Here is a 24226-nt window from a genome sequence, read left to right as displayed (position 1 = left end):
AATAGTGATAATGGTAGTAGTGGTAGTGGTAGTTATAAAAGCCCCAATTTAAGAATACTATCCAGATACCGTTTGATCCCAAATACGGTCCCTACATGACTCCCAAGGTACAGTCAACCTCTATGCTGTAGAAGGCATGGATTATTGACTCCCAGTAAGGTCCCCTGCTCACGTTTTACCCAGCAGAGGAGAGAAACGCAGGGAAGTTAAACAGCATTAGGCAGCTCTCATTTCTTACCCAGTCGTTCATTCTCCTGGACCTCAAATACAGTTACTGGTGATGGACATGTAGGTGGATTATCATTAATGTCTTGAACTTTTACATGAATTTCCAGTGGATATGAAAGTGGTTTTCCATACTCATCCTTTGCAACTGCATAAAAAACATACTACAACAGGAAAGTCAGAGTTAAGACAAGACTCACCCACCACCCTCTGCCAAAGGCAGAGAAAATCGCTGTTTCATTTCTATGTCATTTACTCCCTTATTTTTAATTCACTTAGAACTGGGAGATAAAAAAAATGAGATGGGTCAGAATTATGTGAAAATTATCATGTCTTTGAAAACCAATAATATGCTGGAGTCTGAAATGTGTGTGTGTGTGTGTGTGTTTTGTTTTTTTTTTTTTTAAGTAAAATCCATTTTGCTCTCAACTGTAGATGGGCATAGGACTTTGTCTTGTCGCCTGTGAAATTATTCTCTTTTACTCACTGCATCCTTTTCTTCTCGGTCCAAGGGCTGAGTCACGTAAATATCTCCTTCCTGGTCAATTGAAAATGGGAATCTTGGCAGCTTCTCTTTGTCAACTAAGGAATATTGTGCACCGGGATCATTCCACCGCACCTACAGGACCCAAAGTCAGTTGTGAGGAAAGCTACATTTGGACTGAGAGAACTGGAAAGGAAATAATTTTCTGGTTCTCAATTTGAAATCTCTGACAACCTTGTATGTCTGTGGTTTCTTATAACAACTGAATTATATTTTTCACTTTTAATCTAAAATAAGCCTGTTTCTCCCCACCAAGTTATATTGCTCGAAAAAAGCACACCAGGAGATGTTTCTTCTCTAAAGCAATTCCTCACAAACCCTCTACAGGGTTTCTTTTGGAAGTCTGACTGTGAAAACTTTCTATCCATGAACCATCAAGTTAAGAAACAAAATGTACTTTGTAGTTGGCAGTGTCTGAGGACCAAGCCGTGATGTATGGTGAGCATCTAACACTCAACAATGAAGATGAACAGGGGCAATAGAGGCCACTCTGAAATCTTCTCCATGCCATTAAGTAAGACAAATGATACAAAAATAAGGACATTCCTTTCCTAAATTTTTAGCCTCAGAGACTTCAGGGATGAGAATAACTGCCAATTCCTAGGGTTGTTTGTAAACAACCCGGCAAAAATAAAAAATAACACAAGTAAGACCAATCTACTTGCTATATAGACAGAGCCTGGTCTGATATATCAATAATGTTTACTGAGTTTGCCACATGCCAGACACAATTCTAAACATATTTATGTGTTATCTCATTTAATCTCCAAACAGTCCTCTGAAGTACAGACTACTGTTATCTCCATTTTACAATGAAGAAACTAGGGCACAAAAAATTTAAGTGATTTGCCCAAGGTCCTACTGCTAGTTGAAATTTTCACAATAAACTATTCTCAGAGCAGCCTGGGAAGGTATCACAGAAGCAACTTTGTCCCTTGCTAATTATTTAAGCATCATGCATTGTCCACGCAAAGACTACCTGTTTGGTTATAAAGTGGGCTCCTCTTGTGTTCTAAAAATTCAGCCTGAGTTCCTCTCCCCTACCCCCCTTCCCCCCTCTCCTCCCCCCTTCCTCCCACCCACCCTCCCTCCCTCCCTCCTCCCTCCTCCCTCTCCTCCCCCCTTCCTTCCACCCACCCTCCCTCCCTCCCTCCTTCTCTCCCTCTCTCCTTTTGGGTTTCAGAACACCCAGAGCATTTTTTCCAGGCCTGAAGATTGGGTAGACACTCTAGAATGTTTTCTTGGCAGCCTCAAGTCAACTAAGCATGAGTTCTTTGCAGCATTTACAAATCCCTATGGGAGTAACTTGAATAACAGCTACGAAGACTTTAGTCTAAGCCACCAATCTGAAATTCTCATGGTAATGAGTGTTGACATGCTTTCTTTCTAACTGGGAAATCAGAATTCTTTCTGCTGTTCTTCCTTTTTTTTCCCTCCTGAAGTTGAAGTTCATTAATTCAACATTCAATAAATAAATGTCCCTGGGCCCATCTCAATAAATATGATGGAATAGGCCATTCCAGGGCCCCTTAACAATAGTAGCATTAAAAAAATTTAGGGGAACTACAGACTAGTACTTCTTCTTATCTTTTAATATCTAATAATTTTATCTACTTTTACAGATACTATCGCAGTTAATCTTCACAAAACACTGAATCATTATCCCTATTTTATTGATGAGACACTGGGGCTCAGAATAGTTAAATGACTTGTTTATGATCAGTCATTTAAGTAATGGAACAGGAATATGATTTTGTTAATCTGCTTCCAAATCCAGGGATGTCCCACTAACCCACAGCTTTCATGTGGAGAAATTTCCTGGGCTTCCAGAAAATATCAAATCTGGGTGGAGTCCAGAGTGAATTTCCAGGAGCTAAGGTAGGAAGGGGCCCAGGGTGAGAGCACATGCCACAGAGGTGGGGAAGTAGGAGCATCTGAACAGAGGGGAGAGGCACACACACGAGACAGAATGCCAGGTGTGGGGAGTTTCCAAGGGGAAAGGTTCCCTACTATGATCCTTTTACCCCTAGCCAGTCCTATCTCTGTCCCTCAGCCTATGATGGGACAAGTCTATTGGGTCAAGATTTTTCCCACAATAAGAATGAGCAGACTTTCAAAACTATTTGCAACCCCCAAATCAAACTATGTTCATACATACAATGTGTGCACCATATATGACCCACTGCAGGGCAGCCATATCCCACACTGCTAACAGGGAACAACAAACGTCACTGCTGTCTACTTTTAAGGTGAGGGTGAGTGAAGTTCTCTCTGAAAGCAAAAGTATATATCTGATGTAGTTTGGATGTTTTCCCCTCCAAATCTCATGTTGAAATGTAATCCCCAGTATTGGAGGTGAGGCCCAGTGGGAGGTGATTGGATCATGGGGGCGGATCCCCCGTGAATGGCTTAGAACCATGCCCTAGGTGATAAAGTGAGTTCTCACTCTGAGTTCACATGAGACCTGGTGCTTAAATGTGTGTGGCACCTCCCGCCTAACTCTCTTGCTCCCACTGTCATCATGTGATGCTCCTGCTCCCCCTTTGCTTTCTGCTGTGATCGTAATTTTCCCAAGGCCCTCAACAGAAGCCAATGACAGAGCCATGCTTGAACAACCTGCAAAACCATGAGCCAATTAAACTTTTCTTTATGAATTACCTACCTCAGGTATTTCTTTATAGCAATGCAAAAATGGCCTAACACAGTATCTGCATCCAAGTTTCCTGCCCATGAGGCATGGTCAAGTCCAGTGACTCAGGGTCAGAGGCTATATAATTTGCTTTATAATCATGCTATGCAAAAATGTATCTAATAAGTGTATCAGTGAAGACCTTTATGGTGGGTCTCTACAAAGTGAAGCCATTTCTCTAGTTGGCTGTCAGTGTTACTTGGGCTTGGGTACTACCTGAGTGATTTTGATGGGGTGAGGATCAGTCGAGTTTTCCACCATGTCCACAGGTTCTGGTGCTTTCCAAATATTCTCTGTCACTATGATATCCACAGATGTGGTATCACTGAAGGAATTCTCACTCTGGCCTCCCATGTCCTTCACTGAGATCACCAGATTATAGGAAGGATTCTTAGCAGGGTTCAATTCCTGAGATCCTATGAGAAGTAGGGGAGAAGGGAATAGGAAGCATCTCTGGAAGGGACAGACCCAACTCCCTTTTTCTGACTGAGACAGTCCTACCAGGGCACCCCTGAACATACCTTCTCGGGTAAGAGAGATGCCTCCCGTTTTGTTATTGATCTGGAAATACATGACATTGTTGATCATAGGAAGCTGGATGACAATCTGGTAAGAAAGCTGGCCATTGGGAGTGGCCGGATCATCCAGGTCTGTGGCATTGATGTACAAGAAGGGCTTTCCTGTTTAACAAAACATAACCAGAAAAAGAAAACAAGATATTAGTTGAAACCCAAACCAACCATAGCTACTTTTTCCATGTAAAAAGTGGATATATAATAGGGAAAGGTAGGACAATTCATACCAGTGTGGAAATAAATATTTATCCCACTCCCCTTCCCTAAAATAAGGTTTCTCAAGGTCTGGTCCAAGAACCTCTAAGGGTCCCTGAAACTGTTCAAGCGCTCTGTAAAGCTAAAGGTCATGTATGTGTAAAAGATCCATTTAAAGTACAAGATAATTTAATGACTTTTAGTGTAAAAGAATGGAAAATATGGCATTGATATTGATTTCACTTTGCAACTAATCTTTAGGAAACCACAATTTATTAAGTTTGGGTATAGTACTAAAGAATGTCCAGTTATCTGAAAATACTATTAAAATATTCCTTTCTTGTCCAACTGCATATCTGTGTGAGGCTAATTTTCCTTCGTATACTTCAACTAAACTAGCACATGGCAAGAGAATGAATGTAGAAACAAGACATGAGAATCCAAATGTTTTCTATTAATCCAGACATTAAAGAGATTTGCAAAGATTAAAGCAATGCCATTTTTCTCACTATTTTTGTCTTTAAAATCAATTATTTTTCATTAAAACATGTTTAGTGTTATTTTAAATGAATTAATAATTTTTTAAAATTTCTAATACAGTAAATGTTGATAGATATAACCAGTGATGTAGTAGAGACGCCTCATGAGACTCAGTTGTTGAATTTTCAGAAATGTTGTACGTCAATTATTAATACCAATGGTCACTTGAAATAGGCCATGGTAGGAGTATTTGTAACATGGAAATTGGAAAATTCTACAAATCAGAGCTTTGTCCCCCCAGAAAAATAGCTGTTAAGCCTTTACCAGGACACCACTGGATATAACCCACGTATCTAAAAGTTCTTTGGAGTCCTCAGTAAATTTTAAGAGAATATACAAGTCCTGAAACCAAAAAGTTTGAGAGCCACTGCTCTAGCAGATTCTATTAGTGAAGATAGAAAAGGTATGGCCTGGAGGCTTCACATTTAGCAGAGTCTGTGTGAGTCTTTGGTATGCAGCCTCAGGGACAGGGACATCACTCCACATAGTAAAGTGAAGTGAATTTTTTCCCAGAATTCTCAGAGGCAGGCATTGAAGAAAGAGAAGGAAAAGATTAAGTAACTTGAAGCGAAGCTTGATGGTGGGATTATGCAAATGGCCCCAAGTCTTGATTAGTATTATTTTAAATGAATATCTTTAAAATTTCTAATACAGTAAATGTTGATAGGTATAACCATATTTCTGAGAACTCTGAAGTCTAATATTCATTTATGTTTTGTGCAACTCTTAGGAGGTGATGCTTCTTTCTAGGTGCCTGCTGGACACACTCACTCCTTAATGGAGAGCTCTTGTGGAAGTGAAAGGTAGAAGGTCAATGTAGCATAGAAAAGGGCTGAGCCATAGATGGGATGTAAGAGAAAAAAAGAGCTGGAAACCACCAGTGACAATATCAATGGAGGTTCCTGAGAAGATACAGGGGAGTAAACTCAGCTTTCTAGAGTGTTCTAGAGCTCTGAAGTATCTTTAAGATCACCCTAGAAAAGTGTTTTTCAACTGGGGGTAATTTTTGAGACAGAATCTCACTCTGTTGCACAGACCAAGTGCAATAGTGTGATCATGACTTACTACAGCCTCAATCTCCTGGGCTCAAGTGATTGTGCCACCTCAGCCTCCCAAGTAGCTGGGACTACAGGCATGCACCACCACACCTAGCAAACTTTCTTATTTTTTGTAGAGACAGGATCTCACTTTGTTGCCCAAGCTGGTCTCAAACTCCTGGCTTAAGTGATCGTCCCGCCTTGGCCTCCCAAAGTGCTGGGATTTTGTGCCCTCCACCCACCAGAGGACATTTGGCAATGCCTGGAGACATTTTTATTGTCACAACTTGGCAGGGGGCACATAGTGGATAGAGGTCAGGGGGATGCTGCCAATCATCCTACAAGGCACAGAATGGCCTCTGACCAAAAATAGAATGATCAGACCCAAGATGTCATTACGTAGTGCTGTGTTGAGACGTTGAGAGACCATGCTCTGGAGCAATAGAGATAGTCAAACAACTCCCAGATCAGTATGAAATGTGGGTAAGATAGTGCTTATTGAGTGACAGCTGCAGCCGTTAGCCACAAAAGTCTGCCCCTTCCACCTGACACCCTTCCATCTTTCCATAAATATCTCTGGCCCCTGCCTGTTACCTGGGCGAGAGTTCTGCCTCACTGAGCCTTCGTACTTTGACTGGAGAAATGTGGGTCGATTGTCATTGACGTCCTTCACTTCTATGGTGATGGGGACTGGACCCTCCACTATAGCTCCATTAGCATCCAGGGCTGCAACCTGATGTTGAGGAAAAGGAAACCATGTTGGTGAGACTGAACTTCATGTCACATGCCCGAAAATCATTTGAAGGAAATTAGAACTCAAAGAACCAATGGCCTGGTGACTGTAGGACAGAAAGAACTCACAAAAGCCCAAATTGGGAGCTGCTAAAATAGGGGTTGTATCAGTCAAGCCTGGCTAATAATGACGGTGACTTTCTATTAGCAGGGTGTTCTGGACTGAACATGCGTCTATTCTGGATGGCTGGAGTCCATGAAACAAGAGCACTGTGACCCCTGAGAATATGAAAGTGTCGGGTTCTCTTCCAGAGCCATTATGGTGGTCAGCCTGCAAGGCCTGCAGCAGAAGTACCAGACAGAAAGCTTTTATCTCACTCTTTTTTCCATAGTTAGCTCTCTGCCTTTCGTAGGTATTCAGATACCAACAGTGAAAACTAAAGGAGAAAGAGAGGGAGAAGGATCTTTTTAGTCAGCTTCTGGCTACTGGTTCCTTCTGCTTCTTCCAATGCCCAAAGTAGCTCCATCCTAGCGCCGATGCAGCCTTCTTCATGGGTCCCAAGCCAATGCAAGAGCCGCCGGCAGAGACCAGTGAAGTATCACAGATGTGCTGACTTTTGATCCAAGTACCTAAGCATGGTCTTACTTGGATAAGTAATGCCATCAGAGGGTCCTGGCAATGTAAGTGGGGTTACTCTGGTTAAAAAGCCTAAGGAAAAGGATATGTTTGCCACACCTCTCTGTAGTTGGTAAGAAATGGACATATAAGGATTGCAAAGTGTGCCATTAATGTAAGGAAAGTTGTAACTGGATTCTATGCAAGGGAGGAAGATGCCAGCGATACTTCCAGAACAAAGGGTGCTCGCAGAGGTTGGAGTTAGATCCCTTCACCTGGTCTCAATTTACCTGGAGATTGTGTGTGGATCTTGTTTCCCTGTCCAAGGCTTTGGTGTAATACAGAAGTCCCTCCCGTTCTATCTTGAATATGTTGTCTGTCTCCCCAGTTAATTCAAAAGTCACAGCAGGAGGATTGGCCTTAAACTGGGGAAAAAAGCAACAGATTAGGTTGTAAGGGAAAAAACAAAGTTGTGGAATTTGTAGCAAGTCACCAATTTCAGATAAAATTTTCACTGGTTCAATTACCAAATAAGAAATCCTCAACTTTTAAAGTGGTACCTTCTAAAAGTTTGTTTGCACAATAACTGTGTAACATTCAACATACATTTTCCTCAAGAAACCGTATACTATTATTCAATACATTGACAAAAGTCACTGATGCTTTAAATTGTAGCTGAGGTTAAAAGGGACTTTTTGGTAATATCTGAAATCTATGACATTACTAGCTTCTAAGAAGCATTAAAAGGGTAGATTTCTTGCTAGGATAAAATATGTCATTTAGCACTTCTAAAAATCGTGACAAAGATTAATAGACATGTTAATGTTAAGGAAAACAATTTATAAGTGGCTTCAACTTAATGCAAATGCTATATGATAATCTATTTTTCAGAAGTGAAGAAAATACTGACCACCATATTTATAGATATGGCTATATCACTTTTAAGACCACAACAACAGAAAATTCACATAAAACTAAGAAAACATAAAAGTTGTTCAACCCTTAAGTTTTAATATACTTTTATATATTAAATTAAAAACAATATCAATGTTAGTATCAATATAAAGAAATATTGTTGATGGAAATATAAATTCCTATATTCCTTTTAGAAATAACTTGAGGCATAAAATGTTTATAGCCTTTGATAGCAAACATTACTATACAGAATTTACCCTAAGGGAATATTTTTTCAAACAAGTACATGCTTGTAGTGTAAGTAACTTTATTTATAACACCAGTAAGGTTGAAAACTCCTAAAGGGTCATAAAAAGGACAGTGAAATTATTATGGCACATGACCCTGACAGAATATTAATCATTAAAATGTTCATTCTACAAATTATGAGGAAACATAAGAAACAGTGATGTAAAGTAACAGAAGTAAATTTGAGAGTAAATCTAGACTGTAACAGTACCAAAAGAATTCATGTCGGTAGGTAAGAAATGGAATTTAAAATACAAGAACAGTTGATGTGTTAAACGGGTAAGATTATAAGTTAAAAAGTTTTTGTGCATGTTTGTTTGTTGATATTATATTGTTTATATAATAAATGAACATGTTGCTATTTTGTGCTTTAAGAAAAAGACCTGGACATCGGTGAGAAAGGTGGAGTAAGGGCCTGCAGAAAACTGCTCCTCCATAAAAGCAACGAGAACACTGGCAAAAATTGTAAATATCATTTTTTCAGAATACGTGAAATGAACCAGATGCTTGCAAAATCCAAGGAATGTTTATTTAAAAAAAAACAAAAACAAACAACAACAACAAAAAAAACCTACTAAATATCAGTGAGAACCAAGCTTTGTGGTGTTTTAATGCACCCTAATCCCATGGTCCTTTCCTAAGACCTGAAGTAGCCTTGAAAGCAACAGCCTCACACCACAGTACCATGGAGAGGGTGAGAAGCATTTGTAGCCTCCCAAAAGCTCCATCACCAGAGAACTATCATTAGCTATCCTGTTGGCATTTCCCTGGAAACACCTACTTATAAGGCTTATCTTCATTTGACCTGACTCAGAATTCACACACTACACACAATTTTTCCCCTGGGGCATTTGTTGAAAACAACCATCAGCAATTGTTCAACACTGCAGCGGCCTGAGGCTGTGATAACAGTTGAAGCAAAGCAGCAGCTGACCAAAACACTTAAAAGGGAAAGCTGGGAAATGAGATGTCCATATGGGGCTTTGAAAATCTCTAATATATTCCTGGCAATCTACAAGGTCACTGTCATGAGCAGGGCTGCATGCATGCCTGGGAAAGTCCTGAGAAGGACCTATCCCTCACCTCTGGCTGACTTGGAGGCTCTGCATAAGCAGAAAGTAAAGGCGAAGGCAGAGTTGTAAACTGCCTGTCACATAGTTGAAGGTTGTGTCCCAACATGCACACAGTGCCCCTTGGTAAATGCCAGGAGACATACTGGCTTAAGACATTTAAGGAAATCTCTATCTAGTCATTAGCTGAACACTAAGCTAACTGAGCAGAGACTTCAGTGGCCAGACATGACAAAGAATACAGACTTTACAGAATTCATTAAGGAAAGTCACTAAGCAAACAAACAGCATCAACAACCAACTCCAGGAAAAGAAAGATATATGATTTCTAGAGTTGCCACATCACATTATTTAAAATGTTCAGTTTTCAAATTATGAAATGTACAAAAATATTAAAAAGTTAAGTCAACAGAAACTGTCCCTGAGGAAGCCCAGATGTTGGATTTACTAAATATTTTTAAAAATCTATTTTAGATAGATTCAAAAACTAAAGGAAATCATCTCTAAAGAATTAAAGCTCAAAAACAATGTCTCATCAGATAAAGAATATTAAAAATAGAAATTTTTAAAATAGAAATTCTACAGTTGACAAGGATGATAACTGAAAGGAAAAATTCATAAGAGGGTGTTCAAAAGCAGATTTGAGCTAGCAGAAGGAAGAATTTGTAAACTTGAAAATAGATTAATAGAGATTACAGAAAGAAAAAAATGAATAAAAATGAATAGATTCCCATTTTTATTCATGTGGGAACACCATCAAGCAGACAAACACATACATAATAAAAGTTCCAGAAGGAAAGGAAAAAGGGGGAAGAAAGACTATTTGAAGACAGAATGACCCAAAACTTCACGAATTTAAGAAAAACATGAATCTATATATCCAACAATCACAATGAACGCCAAACAGAATAAATTCAAAGAAATCCAAACCTAGTCACATCATATACATTTGAAAGACAGAGAATCTTAAAAGTGCATAGACTCATCACATGCAAAGTGATAAAATTAACAGCTGATTTTCCATGGAGATCAAAAGGCAGTGGAATGACACTTTCAAAGTGCTGAAAGAAAAAGAGTAACCAAGAAAGAATTGTAAATCCAACAAAACTATCCTTCAAGATGAGAATAGAATTAACCTATACTACTATCAGACAAAACATACTTTAAGACAAAATTTTCAGAGACAAAAAAGGATATTCTATAATGATATAAGGGTCAATCTATCAAGAAACCATAGCAATTATAAACATATATGATGCACCTATCAATGAACCTCAAAACACATGAAAGAAAAGCTGACAGAATGGAAAGGAAATTAAATAACTCAACAGTAATAATTGAAGATTTCAAGACTTCACTTTAAATAATAGAATAGAAAATCAATAAGGAAACAGAAGACTTGAACAATACTGTAAACCAATTAGAAGCTAACAGACACCCAACACTCCACCCAACAAAAGCCAATCACATGGAACATTCTCCAGGATAGGTTATATGTTAGACCATAAGCAAGTCTCAATAAATTTAAAGGGATTGAAGTTATACAAAGTATTTGACACTTGAATAAAATTAAAAATAATATAAGGAAATTTGGGAAAATCACAAATATGTGGAAATAACAATATACTCTAAAAACCAAAGGTCAAAGAAGAAATCAAAAGGGAAATTAGAAAATACTTTGATATAAATGAAAACAAAAAGAAACACAGCATGCCAAATCTTATGGGATGCGGATAAAGCAGTACTTGGAGGAAATCTATTGCTGTAAATGTTTAGACTTAAAAAAGATGAAATCCCAAAATAACCTAATCTTCTACTTTAAAAAAACAAGAAAAAGAAGAACAGCAAAGCAAGCAGAAGAAAATAATAAAGATCAGAGTGGATATTAATGAAATGGAGAATATAAGAGCACAGGAGAAAAGTCAACAAAACCAGAGTTGATTATTTGAAAAGATCCACAAAAGTGAAAATTTTTTGGCTGGACTGACCAAGAAAAATGAGGTAAGGTGAAAATAACTAGAATCAGGAATATAACAGGACACACCACTACTAACCTTATAGAAATAGAAAGTATTAAAGAGAATATTGTGAGCAATTATTTTCCCACAAATTAGACAACCTAGATGAAATGGACAAATTTCTAGACAAAAACTACTAAAACTGATTCAAGAACACATAGAAAATCTGAATAGAACTATAACAAGAGACTGCATTAGTAATCAAAAACCTTCCACACACAAAAATGCCCAGAACCAGATGGCTTCCCTAGTGAATATGTACCTAATATGTAAAAAATATGTACCTAATATGTAAAGAAGAATTAACACCAAACCTTCAGAAATTCTTCCAAAACTAGAAGAGTAAGGAACACTTATTCAATTCATTCTATGAGGCCAATATCCTGATACCCAAACCAGAAAAAAGTCGATGCAAGAAAACTTCAGACCAGTATTTCTTTTGAATATAGACACAAAATTTTTCAATGAAATACTAGCAAACTGAATCCAGCAACATATGAAAAGTGTTATATATCATTACCAAGTGGAAATTATCCCAGAATACAAAGCTGGTTCAATATATGAGGGTCAATTAATGTAATACCCCATATTGATAGAATCAAGGAGAAAAACCACATATTTCAATAGAGGCAGAAAATCATTTGACAAAATCCATCATACTTTCATGATAAAAACACTCAACACACCAGGAATAGAAGGTGACTTCTCAGTCTAATAAAAGGACACCTAAGTAAGCCCCACAGCTAACACTGCACTTAATGGTGAAAGACTGAAAGCTTTCCCCATAAGATCAGAAACAAGACAAGGATACTCAATCTTGCCACTTCTATTTAACATTATACTAGAGATTGTAGCAAGGGAAATTAGGCAAGAACAAGAAATAAAAGGCATAAATATTGGACATAAAAAAGTAAAACTATCACTGTTCACAGATGCCATGATTTTATATAGAGAAAATTCTAAGGAACCTAAAAACACTGTTACAGCTAATAAACAAGTATTATAAGGTTTCATGATAAAAGGTCAATAAACAAAAATCGATCTTTCTATCCATTAGCAAAGAGCAACCCAAAAATGATTTTTTTTTTTTTTTGAGACGGAGTTTCGCTGTCGCCCAGGCTGGAGTGCAGTGGCGCTATCTCGGCTCATTGCAAGCTCCGCCTCCCAGGTTCACTCCATTCTCCTGCCTCAGCCTCCCGAGTACCTGGGACTACAGGTGCCCGCCACCATGCCCGGCTGATTTTTTGTATTTTTAGTAGAGTTGGGATTTCACCGTATTAGCCAGGATGGTCTTGATCTCCTAACCTCGTGATCCGCCCGCCTAGGCCTCCCAAAGTGCTGGGATTAGAGGTGAGAGCCAGGGCGCCCAGTCCAAAAATGATATTTTAAAAATTCCATTTACAATCACAACAAAAAGAATAACATATCTCAGAATAAACTTAAGCAAAGAAATAGGAGGCTTATAAAATGGAAACTACAAAACACTGTTGAAAGAAATTAAACAAGTTCTAAATAAATGGAAAGACACGTCATATTTACAGATTTAAAAATCTAATGCTGTTAAGATGGCAATACTTCCCAAGTTTATCTACTGATTCAATACAATCCCTATCAAAATTACAGCTGCCTTGTTTGTAGAATTTACAGGCTGATCCTAAAATTCATATGGAAATACAGGGGACTCAGAACAGCCAACAACAAAGTAGGAAGACTTAACATTCTCTAATTTCAAAATTAACTACAAAGGTATAGTTCCAGATAATGCAGTACTGGCATAAACATATATAGATCAATGGAATCAAAGTGGGAGTCCAGAAACAATTCAATTGATTTCTGACGAGGATGCTAAAATAATTCAGTGGGGGCAAGAATCATGTTTTCAATAAATGGTGCTAGAACAACTGGATATCCACATGCAAAAGAATGAAGTTGGACCCTTACCCCATACCATACACAAAACTAATTCAAAATGGATCAAAGACCTAAATAGAAAAACTAAAACTATAAAACTCTGAGAAGAAAGCATAGACATAAATCTTTACGACCCTGAATGAGGCAATGGTTTCTTACATATAACGTCAAAAGTACAAATAACAACAACAAAATAAATTGAACATCGAAATTCAAAGCATTTGTGCTTCAAAGGACACTACCAAGAAAGTGAAAAGATAACTTATAGAATGTAAGAAAATACTTGCAGCAAATCATATCCGATAAGGGAGAACTTGTATATGGAATATGTAAAGATTCTTACAACAATAAAAAGACGACCTGATTAAAAATAGGCAAAGGATTTGAATAGATATTTCTCCAAAGAAGATATATGAATAGTCAATTACCACATGAAAAGATACTCAACATCAGTCATTAGGGAAATATAAAAAAACCACAGAGAAATACCACTTCACAACCACTAGGATAGCTATAAAAAAAAAAAAAAAAAAAAAAAAAAAAAAAAAAAAGACAGATAATAACAAGTGCTAAGGATATGGAGAAATAGGAACTCATACATTGCCGGTGAAAATGTAAAATGGTTCAGCTGCTTTGAAGAAGAGTTTGTGGTTTCTCAAAAGTTTAAACAGAATTAACTTTGACCCACCAGTCCCACTACTGAGTTTGTGTGCGTCCAAGAGAATCGAAAACATGTACTCATAAAAAGTTGTACATGAACGAATAGCCATAGCAGCATTATTCATTATAGCCATAAATGGAAAAAAAAAAATGTCCATCAAGTGACACATGGATATCCAAAATGTGATATATCCATATGATGGAATATCACTCAGTCATAAAAAAGAATGGAGTTCTGGTACATGTTACCAACATGGATGAATGTTTAAAACACTACGGTACATAAAAGAAGTCACACATAAAAGGCCACATGTTTTAGGATTCCATTTACATGAAATGTCTAGAACAGGCAAATCTACAGAGACCAAGAGTAGATTAGTGGTTGCCGGGGGCTGAGGGGAGTGGAGGCTGAAGAGTGACTGTTAATAGGCATAGGATTTCTTTGGAGGCTGATGGAAATGTTCTGGAATTAGATAGCAGTGATATTTGCACATCTTTTGAGATACTAAAAACTACTGAATTTTAGAGGCATGAATTTTTAGGGCTACATCTCATTAAAAATGAGAAAAAAAGACCTCTCTCAGATTTATATCCCACTGTCTGATGATCTGGAAGCCCCTGGTGAGTACAGAGCTGGCACTAGTTGAAAAATCCTCAGTGAAATAAGTCTATGGTGGTTCAGTTCATTTTATTTTTGAGGATATATTAATAACCCAAGAACCAACCTCATGGGGCAATGAGTGTTCCTCATGCCTCCGTAGGTCCAGGTGCTGGATGAGAGGATCTGTACACCTACCTCCTCCCCACCACTGAAACAAAGAGCTCCGAGCACATCTTACCAAGGCTGGGTTTACTGCATTCTTTCCACATACAAAGACGGAGAGAGCAGAATGTGCTTGACTAGAAGTCAGGAGACCTGTGTTCTATTGTTCGCTCTGCCATTAACTTAAGCCTCAGTTTCCCCATTTTTAAAACAAGCGGTTGGTACCAAAAGTCTCCAGTGTCTTTTCTAGCGTGAAGCTTCTGTGATTCTAAAAAGAAAATCCCCTTCATCTTCTACTCACTACTCCGTCATCCCAACCCCACGCCCTAACCCAACATACACACACACACCCCTATAAAGAAGAAACATTCAAGCATGATAACCAGGCTATCATTTCCTGCCAAGAAGGGATAACTTTGCAGCATGGCTAACAGAAAAACAAAAAAAACGTGGAGCAGCCCAAGGAATGATTTTTGCTGGCTAGTATCCTCAGAGACTCTGGAATGATCCTACTGAACAGTTTCTAGGTCTGGATGTTTGTCAGTTGTAAAGCTTGTAAGTTGAAGGTTGCATCTATGTACAATCCTGATTCCCTTCAATGGAGTGTGGACCCGTGCTCACAGAACACCTACTCTATTTTGACCTTGAGTCTTTTCATACAGAAATCTCAGAAGTAGCCACAAACTTTGTTTCACAAATACGTTTTATTTAGCTTGTAATTAAAAAAAAAAAAAAAAAACTATGCCAGTTTTTTTATATCAGTGAATTTTATATAAATATAAAATTTTATGGCTTTTCTAGAAAAATTATAAAATCTAATTTGTGAAAATTGTCTGGAGCTAAATTGAGCCTATCCCCTTTTGACTTACTCTTAGTTTGCTACAGTCCCCAATCCTTCCTCTTGTCTCAAATACTAAAGACAAGTATCAGAAAACTTTTGATTTCATATTTGTGCAGTTGGATTTTTTTTTTAATCATATCTGTTTGTTGTTATTGTTGTTGTTTGGCTGCTGTTTTTCTTTTCTCCAGATGGCTTCATTTATCACTCAGCTAGCCCCTAAGGGCAGTTGAGATAACTCACCACAGACAGGCGTCTATGCCACACCCAAGCACTCAATTGGCACCTGCATGAGGAAGGCTCCCCAATCTGTATCTCCAGACCCATATTAACACTGTCTCTTAGACCTCTCCACCTGGCTGCCCCACAGATAACCTTAAAATCAACAAGCCTAAGGCCGGGCACAGTGGCTCAAGCCTGTAATCCCAGCACTTTAGGAGGCCGAGACGGGCGGATCACGAGGTCAGGAGATCGAGACCATCCTGGCTAACACGGTGAAACCCCGTCTCTACTAAAAAATACAAAAAACTAGCCGGGCGAGGTGGCGGGCGCCTGTAGTCCCAGCTACTCGGGAGGCTGAGGCAGGAGAATGGCGTAAACCCGGGAGGCGGAGCTTGCAGTGAGCTGAGATCCGGCCACTGCACCCCAGCCTGGGCGACAGAGCAATACTCCATCTCAAAAAAAAAAAAAAAAAATCAACAAGCCTAAAACTCATTCACTTTTCTCTAAATCTCTAAACTCTCTGTTTCTCACTCAGTGACACCACTAACTACCCAGTCGAGCAAGCCAGAGACCTAAGAGTTATCCTTCTTTCTGTTCCTTCACCTCCTGTGCTCATTCAGTAACATATAAACAACAGAAGTTTATCGCTTATAGTTCTGAAGGCTGAGAAATCCAAGATCAAGGCACTAGCAGATTCAATGTCTGGTGAGGGCCCACTCCTCACAGATTGCACCTTCCATGTGTCCTTACATGGCAGAAGAGGCAAACAGGCTCCCCCAAGCCTCTTTTATAAGGGCACTAATCCTATTCATAGAGGCAGAGCCCTCATGATCTAATCACCTGCTAAAGACCGTAACTCTTCAGATTATTACATTGGAGATTAGGCTTCGACTTATGAACTTCGTGGGGACACCAACATTCAGACCTCTATAGTTACTCAAACCAGGCCTCCATCACTTCCCGTTGAACTATTGAAAATAGTTTTCTAAGATCCTTTTAACCTCAAGGCTCACCGCCTTTCAGCTTACACTCAGAGTGATCACACAGTAAGTTTCTACAGCACAAATCTAGTTATGCTTTTCCTTATTGAAGCACTCCAGCAGCACCCTGCAGCCTGCTATAGGACGAAGGGCCAGTCCAGCCCATGCTGACCTCAGCAGGCATGCAGACCTTTGACTGCATCCTGTCTCCCACCCTAGACTCTGGCCCACAGGCCAGCTGTCATTGTCTTGACAAGTGCACACCCCCAGGCTTTTTCCCATCCTGTACTCAGTACCTGCTTCCTGACTGTGAGCGCCTGCTCATCTTTGAATACTCTGTTTAGGGGTCAATGAAACCTCTTCTGTTCACTCACTACCATCTTCACTTGAAACTGATCATTCTTAGATTTTAAGTGTTCTCACCACAAAAAAAGAGATAAGTGAGATAATGCATATGTTAATTAGCTTGATTTAGTCATTTCTCTATATACTTCAAAACACGTTGTACACAATATATGCAATTTTGTCAATTAAAAAATAAACATAAATAAAAATCAGTCACTCTTTCTTCACTTACCCTCTGCCCCTTCCACATCCCACCAACCTCCCATGAGAACCTTCAGTGCATGTGTCTGTTTCCTTGTTAGTTTTCTCTTACTAGCTGGTAAGCTCACTGGGGCAGGGATGGAGTCGGGGTCATCCCATATCCCCAGTACCCAGCAGAGCACCTGGTATATACAGTAGTCACTCTGTACATGATTAATAAAAGAAAGTCTGTGAGAGAAAGTAAGTAACTCAACTGTGTGTGAGCCCCTGCCAGAGTCTCCTAGCCAGTTCCCTGAATCTTCTCTTTCCTCCTCTAGTTTGTAGCCAGAGTGACATTTTCTCAATGGAGTCTTGATTCAGATCCATTGCTTTTGAGAAAAACTCAAGATCCTTAGGAGTCAGCGTCCTCCCTGTCTCTGTGGCCTCCTCTCCCACCTGCTCCTCCTGGCTCCATCCTCCCTAGCTGCATGGCCTTCTGCCAGTCCTTGGTATGTCCCCTTCCCTCTCCTGGCGGAGGGCAGCCATCCGTGCTGGGCCTTTTCTAAGCTCTCTTCCCTCCGTTCCTCACCAAGTTAATTCCTCTCAACACATTCACTGCTTCCTCAGGCCCTGACTTCCCTGACTGGAGAGGCAGAGGCCCCTTATAACATCCTACCTCACCGGGCTGCATAGACATGCAAGCATGTCCCTGCCAGCTCTTACTCAGGGGCCCTTTGCCCTAAGCTGGTACCAGTGAAAGAAAGGGGAGGAGAGACAGCTTTCAGCCTCTCCTCTGTGGAGGGGAAATGTCCAGCTCAATACAGTTGTCCCTTGGCATCGGTGGGAGATCATTCCTGGACCCATGCAGATACCAAAATCCACAGATGCTGAAGACCCTTATTTAAAGTGGTGTATTATGGTCATGGAACCTACGTGCATTCTCCCACGTACATTAACCATCTCTAGATTATTTATAATACCCAATACAATGTAAATGCTATATAGATGATTGTTATACTGTATTTTTACATTTGTATTATTTTTATTGTTTTTCCCAAGTATTTTGGATTCTCTGTTGGTTGAATTTGCTGATGCATGAACCCACAGATACAGAGGGCCGTCTGTAAATTTTTGGCAGTTAATGGAGGGCACTTGCCTTAGAAGGTAGCTCAGCAACCTCTGCCACTTCCCTGGTTCATGGGATGGGGAGGGGTCACTGGCACCCCCCAAGAGATTCATCAGCATCCTCCAATCACTTCAGGGCCAAGTGACTTTCTCGGGGGACGTGTGGTAAATACAGTAGTGTTTTCCCCTTCTCCACTACATTTCCAGGATTATTTCTGTGTCTTTAATAGCACTTCAGATGGGACTTAGGTCCCTTCCCTTACTCCCACCTGCAGACTGCCACTCCATCTGATACTGTTCATGGTTATCTAACTAAACAAAACATCCACCTCCCAGCACACCTTGGCAATGGCCCAGGTGGGGGCTCAGAGAAGGTGGTGAGGAAAAGGCAGGCCTCTGGCCAGAAAGCTCATTCTAGCACTGAGTCCAGAGAAGCCATATCTTCCAGTACTTGAAGCAGCAAGCTCACTGATCAGACAGCCTCGAGAGTGAATGGTCATTCCCCTCTCCAGAGACAGGCTTCCTTACTACTCTAGGGGAGAGGCAGAGTCTGCAGGCACCAAACTCCCTGTGGAGGGCTGGGAGCACTCGTCCCAGAGATGATTGAGGAAGTCCAAATAGAATGTCGGTACAATTCTTATGATACTGAGGCCACTCATCTCTCTGTTTAACTTAGCTTCTGAAACCATTCTTGATAATGAGAATGCCATGCCTTTATTTTATTTCCTGCTGTACAATAGATAAGGGAGTAAAAGTCCACCAAGAGAGCATACAAAATCAAGAGGACAGTGATCAAGAGTAGCTTTTACCTGGAATATAATTTGACTCGGTTCTTGGCCTTCATAAATAGAAAATGTCATGGGTTTCAGAGGTCCACTAAACTTCCCCTCTTGGCCATATCCAGTTGCCTGTTAAAAAAGAGAAAATTAGCATCTTGTATGAATATGTCTGTGTCACTTGTGATTTTATTAGGGTTTCCAGCACCAATATATGAAACATAGGATTCTATCATGGCCGAAATCTGATCAAAACAGAAAAGAGTATAATAGCTGTTGAAGCTCTACCACGTCAAAGTAGCTTGTTACAAACCTTTGTGTTGCTTTTCTTAAACATCTGAGAAGAATGTGACATGACAAGAATCACTCTATGAGAAGAATGTTAACATCCCCATATTACAAATGAAGCTTAAAAAGGTTAACACAGCACACATGCTCAGGCCTAACTGAACTAGAGCCCATGGCCTTCCACAATCCCACACTGTCTTCTAAATTCTGTATGTTTTTACTCCAGCTTCATAAAACACCTCCCTCCACTCTTTTTATTTTATAAGGACATTTATAGCAGATGGCCAGCACTCTAGAGTTTTGAATTTATAAGGGGGAGGAAGAAAATATAGATGTATTTAGTACAAAGTTTGCTTGGCACAGATTGAGTTTTAGCCAAATTTGAGTCTGAATTTGAATGATAACTTTAAGCAAAGCTTACTATTTTAACATTTGATTAGCTCTTTACATTCATTTAGAAAAAAACAGTAAAAGCACAAAATGTTTACTTTAAGCAGTAGCCCCACAATGGTTCTAAAATCCAAAGACCCTAAACCTAAAAGCTAAGCAGGCTCTGCAGACACCCAAGTCAAGACTGGAGGAGGAGTGAGTGTGGCTGGGATGGTAAAAAAAGTGACGCACACTTGCTAAGTTAGTACATGTGGAGCTCTGTCCTAAGCACATTTAATCCTGACAACAACCGTCTGGGAGGAAGTTACTATTGTTACCCTTGTTTTACAGGTGATGACACTAAGACCCAAAGAGGTTAAACTATTTGCCCAGGTAGTGGCTGGAAGCAAGATTTGAACCTGCAACTCTGGGACCGGCCCTCTCAGCCTCTACGCACCAGCACCCACCAGAGCAGGTGAAATAGCCAAGACAACCTGGAGGGAAAGCTGGCGGGCTGCACTGAAGATGTGCATGAGAGTGTGACTCCCACCATTCCCAGTCTCAGAACATGGGGAGCATCACTGTAGCCCTCACCACAACAGCACCTGTGAGGGCAGATGGAGTGGGTGCCGACAGGAAGGGACAGCCAGTTATGCACCCATGTTGGGGCACCCTCTAGGACCAGGGATTTAGTGTCACATCCCCATGCTGGCCTTCTCTCCTTCCTGGGCAGGTCTTTGGGTCTCCCATTTGTGGTGGAAATCAGGGGTGAAATAGATTGAAATCAGAAGAATGATGTGGCAAGTCAATGGTTTTTGGAGCTAGACCATAAAAATAAAAGAGTAAAAAGTCTTCTCACTCCCTGAACTGGGTATGCAGGACAGATTTCCAGGTGCCACTAGGTTGGGGGAAAACCATTTTCTTTCCAGTTATTTAGGGAAAGCAAGCACACGCTTGCCAAGGAAACTGCTCCCTGCTGAGAGTACCCAAAAGCCATCAATATGCCAGTGATCAGAGAAAGGTCTTTGCTGGATCCTTCAGTTTGGGGAATCTTGACTAAGTTGGGTGCTGGATGTCTGGCAAAAGAGCAATAATGAATGAGAATACAGGGGCTTTGAAGTTTGGTCTGTTCTCAGAGTTGTGGTAGGGCCTTAGATTTGCTGCCCCTGGGCCACTGCCAAACCCTCTCCCTTGCTGCCTCCCACCACAGAGGCTGCTAAACCAAGTGTTCCCTTTCACAGGCTCACTTGCTACTAGGAAGGTGGCCAAGTGGCCCAGTTCTGGTTCATGAAATGAGAGGGGAAGTCCATTGGGGGTGGTCAAGCTTCCATTTTCCTGATTTTAAAAAAAGGATAGTTGTGGCTTCCATTGCCCTTTCCTGTGGCTCTTACTGAGACGATGGACCTTGTGTCTGCAGTTGGGGCAGCCATGATGAACCCTGAGAGGACAAACCAGCTCAAATAATGGTGTAGCAAAGAGAAAGTAGCCCAAGTCTCTGCAACATCATGGAATTGCTAAACCTGCCCTGGATTGCCTACTTCAGACTTCTTGTTATCTGAGGAAAATAAACCCCTAATTATTTAAAATGCTCTAAAATCAAATAAGTCAAATTTCCTGTTACTTGCAAGGAAATGCTTTTTTTTTTTTTTTTTTTTTTTGAGACAGAGTTTTGCTTTTGTTGCCCAGGCTGGAGTATGGTTGCATGATCTCGGTTCCCTGCAGGTTCAAGTGATTCTCCTGCCTCAGCCTCCCGAGTAGCTGGGATTACAGGAGCCCACCACCATGCCTGGCTAATTTTTTATATTTTTAGTAGATACGGGGTTTCACCATGTTGGCCAGGCTGGTCTCGAACTCCTGACCTTGTGATCTGCCCGCCTCAGCCTCCCAAAGTGCTGGGATTACAGGCATGAGCTACCATGCCTGGCCAAGAAAATGCATTCTTAACTCACAAAGTAATTTTGCCAGACTTCTAGCCCATCTCCTCCTTTCTAAGATTATCTTCCTTTGGGAGCTCTTCTTCCCTTTCACTCCTTTTCCACATTTTTTCCTGTTCCTTCAACTCCTCTAGAAAGTAGGGCATGAGAACTGGGTGGTGTGCAAGACAGATGTCCAGGTACCACCATGGTTGGTTAAGTGAGGTCAGTGCTTTCTGTGGAGCTGCTGCTTAGCAACCAACTCTCTTCATCAGCTTTGCACTCATGTCAGCAAGCAGTCAGTCTTTCAGTTAGTCACACCAGTGAAAACTACATTAGCCACACACAAACAAGGCTACACTTTTCCAACAAGAACAAGCTGACTCACCCATCAGAAAATGAGAATCAAGTCTTGGTTCCAGGGTTCAAAGTTGTGTGCTCATAAAAGGGCAACAAATCTCTCTTCCTACCAATTAACATGGCTATTGGGGCTATAAAGATTTCAAAGTGCATGTGCACACTGTGAATCATCAAGCCGCATTCTCCAGAAGTGGGAAGGACAGTGTGGTGGAAACTTGTGAAAGGACAAGAGGGCGGTTTTATGCAGAAGTTGGAGGTAATAGCATTTTCCGTCTTGCACAAAGAAGCGAAAGGAAGAGAATGGAACTGCCATCTTAAAGTCATTTTTAGCATCTTTTATGTGGCAGTAATGAGACTAGATCACCACATAACACCATTTCTTCTGACAAATCCTTTCAAGAAAGTATCTCCAGAGAAGTCCAACAGTAGAGGCAAAGCATTCAGAGATAGAGCTACCTCCAGACTGGAGCCAGAGCCATTGGACCACCAAGCCCCAACTCTTAACCACATTGTTACACTGCCTTCCAGGCCAAAGGACATGTGCAATTGCCAGGTTCACCTACCTGGTAGCTCCATCAGGAGCTCAGTGCAGTGACTATGTAGTTTTGTACCAAACTCATCTTCCTTCTGGAAGTCCCAGGCATAACACCAAAACAGATGGCTCTGCCTTGGTTTCCTCCGATTCCCTAGTCAGTACCGTTTCCCAAACCCTGGATCACTTATTCACTCTCTCTTTGGTGCCCCTGAAGTACATCCATGCTATGTTTGTGTTTCCAACCCTCTGAAAAATCTATCTCTTGGAAAAGAAAAGATCTACTCACAGTCTGAAGTAAATTAGTGCCTCTGTTGAATAAAGCCCTATGCAGAAGACAAGATTCTTCAAGCAAATTTCCAGTCTTCATAGAAGAGGTGTTGGAAGGAGGTAGGAGAGAGAAGTGGCTCCCTGTCAATACCCCTGAAATCCCACTCCCTGACTTCACCCAGAGACAGCTGTGCTTGTGGCTCTCACCTGGGCAAGACACTGCTACCAGCAGTGGTTGGGCAGTATTTTCACTCTAGATAGAAATCCCACTGGGGTAAGAGTAGAGAAGGAAACCTTATTTTCACCTTTCATCCAGGAATAAAAATGCATGTTCCCGTCTCAGACAAGAAGCAAATGAGACCTAATAATTTGATATTATTATTAAATAATTTAGCAGTGTGCTCAGTGCTGAATCTGCAAAGATGGTAAAAACACAGTCCATTCTTCATGGAGGTCAGGGTCCATATGGACGTAGACACGACACTTAAAATGCTGTAGTAATTATAGTAGCTAATGTTTATTGTGTGTTTAACTGCCAGTCACTGATCCAAGAGCTTTGTAAATGCAGTATCTCATTGAATTGCCACAAAACCCCATAAGACAAGTACTATTATTAGATCCATTTCACAGGGCAGAAAACTGAGGTTCGAATCTTAGGTAACTCACCAAATCCCTATCACTGGTAGTGGAGGCACCGAGTTTGAAACCATGTCTGACTTTACCACTACCCTGGGATAACATAGGTGACAAAGGGCATTTGAGGGGGTGGGATGAGGAGAGAGGTCAAGGGGGGATGTTTGATCCAGCCCTTCCACAGTCCTGGGGACAGGCTTCGAGCCTGCAGGCTGTGAGGACTCAGGCCTCTCATAAAATTTGAACTGAAGATTTCCCCCAGGAGGAAGGCTCTGATAGTTTTCAAGTTTCATCCCATTTCACGCTGTCACTATGTGAGCTCTAGGGTATTTTTTGGGACTTGCAATTTGATGTATTATTTATGGATCCCAGAAGAAAGGAAATAAGGTTTGAGGTATGAGGATCTAGAAAATTCCTTCTTTAAAAAAAAAAAAAAGCAAATGCTTCCCCTAAATCTTATAATCTTGTTTCATAATACAGCAATTTTGGGGGCAACATTTATGAACCTCAGGAGTCACGCAGATTTAAAAAAAAAGGCACCTACTGTTTACCCCAAGGTCAAGGGTGAAGACTCCCCAGTTCCTATTCAGCTCCAAGCTCTAGAAGCCTGTCAGTCA

The 24226-nt window shown here is 40.5% G+C and overlaps 1 protein-coding gene across 1 annotated transcript in view; it reads right to left on the bottom strand.

Annotated features, from left to right (window-relative positions):
• The window catches only part of CDH17 (cadherin 17), a 104285-nt gene that overhangs the window by 39781 nt on the left and 40278 nt on the right, over positions 1 to 24226 (bottom strand). The window contains exons 4-10 of the mRNA XM_050800492.1: positions 19278 to 19376; positions 7444 to 7578; positions 6400 to 6538; positions 3980 to 4138; positions 3675 to 3874; positions 713 to 844; positions 239 to 389 (exon numbers count right to left, since the gene is read on the bottom strand). Coding sequence (XP_050656449.1) covers positions 239 to 389; positions 713 to 844; positions 3675 to 3874; positions 3980 to 4138; positions 6400 to 6538; positions 7444 to 7578; positions 19278 to 19376 — 1015 coding nt within the window. The remainder of the gene's footprint in view (positions 1 to 238; positions 390 to 712; positions 845 to 3674; positions 3875 to 3979; positions 4139 to 6399; positions 6539 to 7443; positions 7579 to 19277; positions 19377 to 24226) is intronic.

This window comes from Macaca thibetana, chromosome 8 (assembly GCF_024542745.1).
Source record: "Macaca thibetana thibetana isolate TM-01 chromosome 8, ASM2454274v1, whole genome shotgun sequence".
NCBI lineage: Eukaryota > Metazoa > Chordata > Mammalia > Primates > Cercopithecidae > Macaca > Macaca thibetana.
Note: the sequence above shows the minus strand (reverse complement) of the source record. Positions and strands in the feature narration are given on the sequence as shown.